This window comes from Opisthorchis viverrini, assembly GCF_000715545.1.
Source record: "Opisthorchis viverrini unplaced genomic scaffold opera_v5_100, whole genome shotgun sequence".
NCBI lineage: Eukaryota > Metazoa > Platyhelminthes > Trematoda > Opisthorchiida > Opisthorchiidae > Opisthorchis > Opisthorchis viverrini.
The window spans coordinates 1,185,232-1,195,186 of NW_008751756.1; the positions used below are offsets into that span (position 1 = coordinate 1,185,232).

Consider the following 9,955-nt stretch of genomic DNA (forward strand, 5'->3'; position numbering starts at 1 on the left):
AGAACATCATAAACGAGAGATTCAGCTGGGTTCCAGGTGAGTCTCTCGAAAGAACCAAATTAGCTTTTTCGTATCTTCATTCATCTGATTTAGGTTGGCTGAAACTGGTGGGATTTTGGCATGGATAGCTCGTTCAGTTTCCACTGCTCCACTCTATTTTGTGGCAGTAGGTCCTCAGTACTACAGCGAAACTTCCAAGGGCTGTGATATAGTTCGCCTGAGCTTTGTTACAGTTATGCAGTATGTCCTCATGTCATCATGATCCGTTTAGTATGACGCCATCAAGGCATCAGTTACCCAAACGACGGGTAACCCATTGTCCTCTCATCCCGGTGGCTTGCATTCGCAAGCATCTTGCACCGATCCACGTTTTTCGTGAATGTGCCAAGCCAAATCGGCCTATACTGGTGTATCGGCCGATTTCCATTGACTTACAAAAGTAGTGAATCTCACAAAAACCCACCATCGTTAACGATTTAGGACTGATTGCGACTTGTCTGTATATCTTTTTCCCTGTGTGTCAGATTACCACGTTGGAATGCCACCTCATCCACCTGGTCCACATGCGCGTACCAGTAGGCTAGCCAGGGTCAATCCGCATTTCCCAATAGGCATGTTCAAGTGAGTCCCATCGCTGTCGTTGACTGAAGTCAAAACGGGGTGATGTGGTAGTGACGAATGAGGTTGAGCAACATAAACGTATGTGTTCTTCCCTTGGTATGGCTACTGCCGCCATAGCATGCACCAAATCGTCTGATCTGTATCACGTTGTAAGCCCTGTTCTGGCGACGGGTGACTGTTGTCAGTGCTGACGGCATAACAACGGATGTTGTAGAAAGACTGTTAATCGAGCCCATAGTTGACGAAAAGAGATTGGTGGTATAAGGAGTGTATGTTTAGAAAAACGCTGTGACCTATTCAGAGGCTCGGAGGGCCCATTACATTACAATAAGTGAAGTGAGGTGAGGTCTTCAAACGTTTGTCTTTTGTCTTGGTCTTAGTGCAACAATTTTAGACAGCTTGGATCTCAAAGCATTGTTCTCAAAATGTACAAAACTCGTATTCTGCGGTCAAACTACTCGGCTCTTTCGCTGTGCTGGGTCTTGACGGTCGCGGAAATGAGTTCATATATTGTTTAGACTTATGTGGAAATAAGAGCGCTTTTCAAAAATTTGATTCAATTCAGAAAAGGGTGTCTCGAAACAAGTGCTTCAACTGCCTGAGCCTAAGTGCTACCGCTGTTATAACAAAACGCCATCTCAGCAATTATGATACAATTGGGACAATATCAGATAGGATTTCGACCAGTTGTGAGATAGACTGCTCGCATCTTCGCATAATATCAACTGCTTGAGCAGCGCCACGTAACTCATAAGTCGATGCCAGTTGGCATGATCCGATGATGTCCTCTTCATTCACTGTTTGTCCCCTGGTGGAATGCATCACAGATTCTCGGCTTTTTTGCCTAGTGGTTTGATCAATGAGTTCACTTCAGTGTACCTAAACCTTGTTGATCGCTTTAGGGGCACTTTGGGTGACCAAAATAATTCACGGTAACCACTGTTTGTGTCAGCCTGTCTTAAATCAAGGCGTCTTTTATTCAGCATATTCTCTCTCAAGGGGACCTATTAGTAAAACTGAGGCTGAGAGATGTCATCCTCTTGAATCACTGTACTACTCGAATGTAGGTATTCGGTCCGAGCCATTGCTACGTTCCCTGGCAGCTCTATCAGTGACTCTGAATGTGATGTATGCTTACTGTTTAGGCTAGGGACCCTTCACCCTTTTACTTCATTCCCCTCCTTCCCTGGTCCAAAGTTCTCCTTACTTGATGATGAGAAACTTTACTGATCACACAATTTCTCACATAAATGCAATGTGTTTGGCCGAAGCCGCTTCACACTCACAGCGTCAGAACATGACAATCACCCAAGTGTACGCCCCGAGATAAGGCTCTTGGTTTTGCTTTTATAATCATTAAAATCAGACTAACCTGTATAGATAGACTGATGAAATCAAACTGAAAACTTCTAGTGACTCATATATTCCTAGCTGAAGCCCTCCTTTTCACGCTAAAATTGATTTTATCCTGTTGGGAATAGTAAGTTCTGCGCTCGCCAGTTTTATCCAAAACGTCTTGTTTTCTCATTCTATACATGTCAATTTTTTCTGTCCAGAACAATTCGTTTACAAAGAAGCGCATTTGTGCGTATCATTTTGTCTATAAACGACTGAGTAAACAGACACATTCCAGGGAGAGGAGAAACCTATGCGTTGCGTTTCCATACACCTGTGGGGTAGTACTAGATGGAGTCTCGTTGCGATCGGGGCTTTTATATTTAGCCGGTACTGTATTTCGGAGAGTGTTCTTTTGGTGTTACGACAAACGAAAAGTAGCTAAAAAAACGATCAGATGCATTGATTCTTCAATAGAGAAAGTGCGTACGGAACCGGCCATAATTGTGCCCTCTTACAGCGATTCTCTCGTAGGCTATTCACTCTCTACTAACACAAGTTTTTTATTCTCATTTAGGTACTGGAAAATTCAGTGTTTGTGTTTCTTCAGTCATTACCCATCCATCTCATTTTTGCTAGGTTCATTTAGACCTCTCATTGTTTTCCAGGATGAATCCGCGTGGAACCTCCACATTTAACAACATTACGTGTCACTACATCATGATAACTTTCTGTATCATCTTAATGGTATTGCCTTTGAATGCTTCTGGCTTTGGAACTGTCCAGAATTTCACAAGTTACCCTCCATCTGACTCCACTTCTTAACGCCAAAGATCCAGAAAAGTCCTCGGACTTTTGAGGAGGAACTTCGACATTCTCCCCATGATAAAAATCGTTGGTTTATTTTGAAGTAACCTAGCAGTTAATTCACACCGATCGTCTCCACTTCTTCTTAGGAGTGTGTTAGAGTAGAAGTGGTGCTCCGTTTGCCATCTATAAATCAAAGGCGAAATCTTAACAGCTGCTGCAGTTCCGTCCACCGATGATTCAAAGTGAACGGGAGAACTAGCTGCATTAGTCTTCATGGGTGGTGGTGAAACCCCGAATCAATATTGAATCCTTGTAGTTTTCTAGTATGACGTAGGTAGGGAAATCTCGATGCTATTCCGTCACTGGGACAGATCTACACATAGTCTGACCGAATTTCCGACGCAATTTTCCATTTAGGTTAGCTACATTCAATAAGATAATGCAAGTACTTGGTTGATGTATTCTGCGGACGAAATGCTCGGCTGAGCATCGTGTAACTTTCCAAACGGATTTCGATGTGAATGACCGTATGTCTTTGCCATGTTCGTTGGCTGAAGAGACTGGGTGGTCTGTTTTCAGTGTTAATTTTGACCTCTTGAACTCCATCTCCAGGGTCTAGGTATTTTACGACAATTATTCTGGCACAAGTTTCTTTTCTTGTGGTTTCCTAGCATGCTGACCGACGCGACGGTTCATTGGTTTCTAGAGTGGAATGGTGTAGAGACCGACCATAGCGGAATTCGGAAACATGTCTGAAACTTGGTCATCAAGTCACACTTGACTACGAAGTAGTTTGCTGACGACAGTTTGCCATCCTTGGGTTTTTTTGAACGGTGGATTTTACAGTAATCTTTCAACTTATCGTAACGCTTCATTCTGGCTGTCACACAGGGTGCCCTTTCATTATATTTCCTTCATTTCCAACTCCCAATCCTTTAGACGAATTTGTGTAATCGAGTTCTGGACTGGCGATCTGAAATAAAGCCGTTGGATGTAGTTCAATCGATTATGCAGTATGCGGATACTGACACCATTTGGTCAGTTTTATTGTTTTGTTATGCGTATTTCTTAGCTGAATCACGTAGTTTACGTAAGAACGTGTTTGGCAGTGTTTCAATAGTATATCAGTCAGCTAGTCAGTCATTTAATCGATTGTGTAGTCGTAACAGGCGTATTGATTGTGTTTCATAAACTTCGGACTATCCAGTTGGAGGTGCAGGCTACGGGACCTATTACCATGAGTGGTACTCATGTCGGAGCTTGCTGAACTGCTCTCCAGGCCTTCAGTATCCCTCCTCATATTTTTTGCTTCCTGCTCTCTCTGTCTTGTATCTAAATGGTTGATATCGCTTATCCAGGGTTTTATCATTCACTCGTCACTTCAGTGGGCGCATTGAGACCAATTTCCTTGATCTACCGTTTTCCATAGCTTTCGAGTTCAGGAGCCAGATGATTTGGTCCACCTCCAGAATGCATCTTGGGATCCTGTTTTACACTGGGTTGCAGAGCATTATCGTATCCAGCCATATTTGACCAACAGCCTGACTGGAACACCCGTGATGTCATCGGCTGATAGGGATATATTAAAGCAGAATCTGCTTGGAAACACACGGTGGGCTCTGATTGGTAAGTTGCATGGGTATCTTTTAAGTCTAGTCTCTTAGCTAAATTTTCACAGGGATACTTCATACACCTTTGAATTACTTTGATGCTTGATATCCCATTTAGTATTCGGCTTTTGTAGCTCGTGAACTCGGAGTGACCGGAGGTTTTCAGGTGACAACTTGGTAACGCAGATGGTGCCTGGTGTTAGCGAAGTGGTTGAAATACTTACCTCTGTTAGGAAGTTTTACTAAAAATGACCCTTGTGGTTTAGAAAACAATGCCAATGCGAAAGGTTACGTAATAACTGTCGTGTGGCACATACCTTACAACACCTTCAGAAGGACTCCTTTTTAGGAGTAACTTACGGTGGGAATCGTGCTCAAGTTTAACACCTGTGTTGGAGATGTTGCGTTGATACGAAACAAGCAACGAACTGAATAATCTCGTCGGGTACTCTGATTGGTTGTCTGACCAGAACACATTCCCATTCTTTTAATCGATTTTGTGGATAACACATTCCATCCCCCAGTCAGATAGCATCAGAAGCGACTGTATTGAAAAACACCAAAACAGTGCCTGGTCCATTATCGATTAGAGTATATTCTTCGGTGATGCCAGCGAGCTAGTTTTTTTCCAGGTGCTTACTGGATCTTCACGAAGCTGGCTATCGGTAACGCGAAACAAATATCTAGCCAGAACGGCAATTTGTAGGATCCATGATAGTATGACTTAGTACAACCGCCGTGCTGTCACTAGGGTTGATGAACTCAGCTGCCTAGCTCCGATAAGTAAATTCAGTGCTTAGGTCAGTGCGTTTAACTCGAGAATTAGCGTTGAGCACCAGCTATGAATCAAGTGGAAGGTAACAGAAAACTGTCTCGACAACGTCTGGCGTAGCCGCTGCAGTTAATGTTGTACAAAACAATAAGCCTATTCACGAAACCCAATCGCTATACACGAACCGAGCGCAGCACTCTGTCAGCTCTGGACTATCGGTTAGTAAGTCGATATTTAAATGTGTGCTGTACTGGTCAGATCTTCCCAATCCATTTTCGACCACTCACCAGCTTCTAAGTTCTGATTTTTGAATGGCGAATTATGCTCATCCTGACGAACAGGATTCTAGTCGGAAGTAATTAAGGGCTTCTTTCATACTCAGGAAAATAGCCGCTTTCCCTGCAGCTCGGCTCATTTGAGTGCTGTGGACCACATCAAACGTTTAAACATACTTTCTATTCTCTGGAACTCCTCCATTTCCTAACGTTCAAGCATCGAGCTTCTCATCTGGCTACACTAAGTGTGCCTTTTCACTCGCCTCCCTGTCCCTATAGGCATAGCTTTGAACTGCCACTGAAAATCAATAAATTTATTGTTTTCAACTGTTCCCAAACTTCCCTTGTCGCCCATAGGAACGCAATCCTGTGTGGAGAATCTCAAATCCGTCTTCCTGACGCTAGCCGTGTTGGATGGCTTTTGTTCGGCCGTCAAGGCAGCTGAATTAAGTCAACTGGAACAGCTCTTCCAGGCGAGTCGTTTTCCTCAAGTAATTTTTGTACTTCCATGAGGTAGTATTCCCGGACTCGTTTGTTGGCATTTCAAGCACTCTAAAGTAGCTTATTTGAATGATGAGCGAGCTACCACGTCGATTTCGGTCCTGTTTACCTGCCGACATTGAGTTTTACTTTTGCGGTAGCATTTTGTTTTCCTTCGTCCAGACGTACCGCACTACTCATAAGGCCGCTGAGAACTCTTCGACGACTACGACTGGTCCTGTTTACCTGCCGACATTGAGTTTTACTTTTGCGGTAGCATTTTGTTTTCCTTCGTCCAGACGTACCGCACTACTCATAAGGCCGCTGAGAACTCTTCGACAGACTACGACTGGTTTCGCCTTTTTTGGAATTCATCAGGTAGGCGGCGTCCCCCAGATTCCGCCAAACTTATGTTCCACTTGAACCCCAATTGCATGAAGTTCGACAAGTACGCTTATTTGCGGGCTGATTTGGTTTTCACGGTAGGCCCACCTGAATCTTCCGCTTATGTTATTCTTCTTCAACTGGATGTGCGGCTCCAAACCGCCTGATGTTTCAGCTGGTATGATTATGAGTGGTGTTTTACGTCTGTACGATGTGTTGCGATACCTCAAATATCGTACCACCTGAAGCACGAGATGGCATTTGTGCAGCACTTTCAGTTGAAGAAGAATATCACAAGCGAGCGATTCAGCTGGGGTTCAGGTGACTTCCGTGAAAACCAAACTGTTATGCAAGTAAGTGTATTTGTGGAGTTGTTTCCCTTCGCTGTGGCGGGTCAAGAAGGTATACGATTTGCCTCTTGTGAACAGCGCTTATCGTACATTAACGTCACAAAATTGTCCATTCTTATATCACAGAATCAAATAATCCCTTCCCATTGACTTTGTGTGAAATACTAACTATTCGAGGTCTCAGTGAACATAATCTTAAAGAAATACGTATGGTTGAGGGCGAATGGCACTCAACTGCTCGACCACGTTTTCTGAGTTTGTGTTAGACACCCTGTCGGGATTGCTGTAGAGCGGGACACTGGAGTATCCATGATATTTTCAGTTTGACTCCACGCGAAAAACTTCAATATTGTAGCGTAAGTGAAGCGATATGGCTTTTGACGAGCCCTCAATGACTAAACTAATCGATAGTTACGTTCGAGCACAGCGATCACCGACTGACTGGTTGTTTCGTCGTCGTACTCCCATACAGGACCACACCTTTGTGAAATGACTAGCAATGAGCTAAGCAAAGTTTCACTTCGCCTTATTGCTTCGATATCAAGCAAGAGACTGTTCTTGTACGTTCTAGACAGTGCTTCTTATTTGACTTCCTGGTGACGAGTTCAATGTATATAAAGCCAAAGCACGTATACGGACACAGGTTGAACCTTCTTTGTTGGCCACCTTATGCAGAACATTACTGCTGATATCACAACGAACAGTCAAGTAATAGGAGAGCCCTGCCAAGGCACCTAGTTAAGAGCTGCCACACAATGGTTGAGGTTGTGGCCTAAGATGTTGTTCGGCCGATTGGTTATACCCGAAGTACCCGTCATTCGTGTATTTACTGTTACTGCGACCGGGATGACTTATTCACTGCAGAGTAAGCAATGTTGTGGCGGTATGCTCACATCATTTTATACATGGTCCACTCTACCGTAATTTCACTGCCCTGCATAGGATTGCTATGGGGGTAGTAAGGTCTCATTTGGTACTTGTCTCGAGGTTTGTGGGACCGATATAATACTGAGATATTATACGAAATGGACGAAGTTCCGCATCATTCAAACAGTTTTGGCGGTGCGTCTGCCGCCAACAGTTCATCGGGCTTTGAATCGGTTTTTGCGTAGTCGTCTGTAGACCGTAGGTAGCACACTGGTCCCAGCCGCCACAGTATTCCCACAATGCGTCTATTAACGTTACACACGTACTTTGCGATTGCTTAAGTAGCTTGGGTTTCAAGAGAGAGAAACTGCGAATTTCGGTCCTTGCTATACGGCATCAGAAGTGGTCATCCATACATCGTGTTTATTTGTACCAACGTACATGTTCAAACCGGGTTTGTAAAATTCGGCACGGACTAAAGCGACGAAGCGAAGGAAACTAGGGACGTTTTCTTTTCAATCACTTCTCTTGGAACAAACAAATCGAAAAACTATCCTCTTGACCGGCATCTCTTTGGAAATGATCAGAACCAATTTATCCTCAGGGTGATTACATTCGCAAACTACTCTTGGGTGGTAATAGTAATCTAATAACACCATAAACAGTGGATTCATTGAAGCCTCATGTCACATTTGCAAACGCACATACAATTAAGAAAAGTAGGCCGTTATTTGCCTTCATCTGTCTGTACTGTTCGGAATGCGCTAGCGAAAGCTATAAGGACATGATGTTTCGCAAGATAAAAATCCTACCGACAGACCACACAAGGGAAAGGGTTGCTTTGGGTTTTCCCGAGGGCAAACTCTTCGGGGTCCAACCTGTGTACCGGCTTGTCGAAAATTACACAGAAATCATGGAATCTTGCGGGAATGTCTCTGGTAAACTAATCAGGGTGAGTGAATATCTCCTGATATTTACTACAACTTACATGAACTCCAGCAGGATTTACGGCTGCTACTTCAGAGCAAACTTTCTGTTGCCTACTGAGCTGGATAAGCTGTGTTTACAGTACCTTGTGCGTCTTCATCGGTTATACTCCAACTAATCAAACCGGGCCCCTTATATTTTCATGCGCCCTTAAATGTATCTGAGCACCGGGTTACTGTCCCTCTCCCAGTAACTGTGTCCTAAATGGGATTTTACCGTGCAGTAGCAGAAAACAGGTGCCTCTAAGTCCAGTCTAGGCTCCCAACATTAATTCTAGCATACTTAGCACCAGCGAGATTTCGGTGACAAATCCGAATCGCAAGAGTAGCGACCAAAGCTCAGGTTGAGTTTAAGGCATGTACATGGTTGCTGCTTTTACCGAACATTGTTTACCGCATTTTCATACCATTGGCACACGAAACTGTCGCACTGGTAGGTGATCTGCTCACATCAATTACCTTAACTTGCTGGAATTAGTATCTTGTCACTGCAATCTTGCAACTTGTTGATCTAGGTTCTTCGGCATCACGATGCGAAGCATCCTACGTCATGCGACAAAATAGCACAAACGCTATTTTTCAGGCACAATGCCCATGAGCCTAACAAGTAACTAAATAAAGCAAACACAATTAGTTGTCCAGTTGTGGCTGCCACGGATTTCAAGATGGTGTAATAATAAAAATTCCCTTCGAAAATTGTCCGTAACCCTAATTCGGATACCAACTCATCAGTAGCTAAACCTGCTCGCACCGATGATAACAGCGAGCCATAACTCAGCGAAATCATACCGATGTTCGTTGGAGCACATTCGACTTTATTCAGAAATATTGGGTTTGGAACCTAGACCAAGTAACGGGTTTCCTCGTTGTCCTATGTGGTTCTGGTACTTCTGTGTATAGTTCTAGTAGGAATTTAAATATAAAACACATAACACTCGCTGAATTACCCGTGTTGGTGCAAACTCAGGCCAATCGGTGTTCACTTATTAACCTGAACGTGTTTTTCCAACTTAACCATGTACTAACACATCCTCAATCACAAATAATATGGTTGTTTTTGTGACTAACTGTTGTTCCCGCCCCAGTGCCTTAGTGTCGGAAAAGTACTCGCCAACAAGGAATACATCTTTATTGCAAAAAAGTGGGTGCAAAAGTTACAAGGAGCTTCGCGCTATTTAAGGGTACTCTTGACACTGATCGGCGTTGGGTGAACACTCATCCTCATCGCCCGTCCTTATGTGGCACACCTGAACATTCGCCCGCCGCTGCTAAATCGACTGACTGCTTGAGCGCTCGATCAAAAACTGGCTCTTCTGGTCTGGATGCTTGACGGCTTCCCTGCAGCGATTTTGGTTGGGCTTAGGTGTCGCAGGTTTCGGACCATTTTCGGGAATCTAGCCTTCCTGACACTTATTGTTCCATTGTGATGTTCAGCTCATCTCTAGCCCCCCCCCGCTGATTTCCT

At 43.9% G+C, this 9,955-nt stretch overlaps 2 protein-coding genes across 2 annotated transcripts in view; both read left to right on the forward strand.

Annotated features, from left to right (window-relative positions):
• Positions 1-4,442, forward strand: part of T265_13761 (hypothetical protein) — a gene marked incomplete at both ends in the record, with an annotated part of 7,838 nt that extends 3,396 nt beyond the window's left edge. Inside the window, 2 exons of the mRNA XM_009170378.1 lie at positions 3,706-3,803; positions 4,196-4,442. Of these exons, the coding sequence (XP_009168642.1) occupies positions 3,706-3,803; positions 4,196-4,430 (333 nt within the window). The remainder of the gene's footprint in view (positions 1-3,705; positions 3,804-4,195) is intronic.
• A 2,099-nt stretch (positions 4,443-6,541) lies between these two features.
• The window catches only part of T265_05369 (hypothetical protein), a gene marked incomplete at both ends in the record, with an annotated part of 4,495 nt that continues 1,081 nt past the window's right edge, over positions 6,542-9,955 (forward strand). The window contains one exon of the mRNA XM_009170360.1: positions 6,542-6,640. Within this exon, the coding sequence (XP_009168624.1) occupies positions 6,542-6,640 (99 nt within the window). The remainder of the gene's footprint in view (positions 6,641-9,955) is intronic.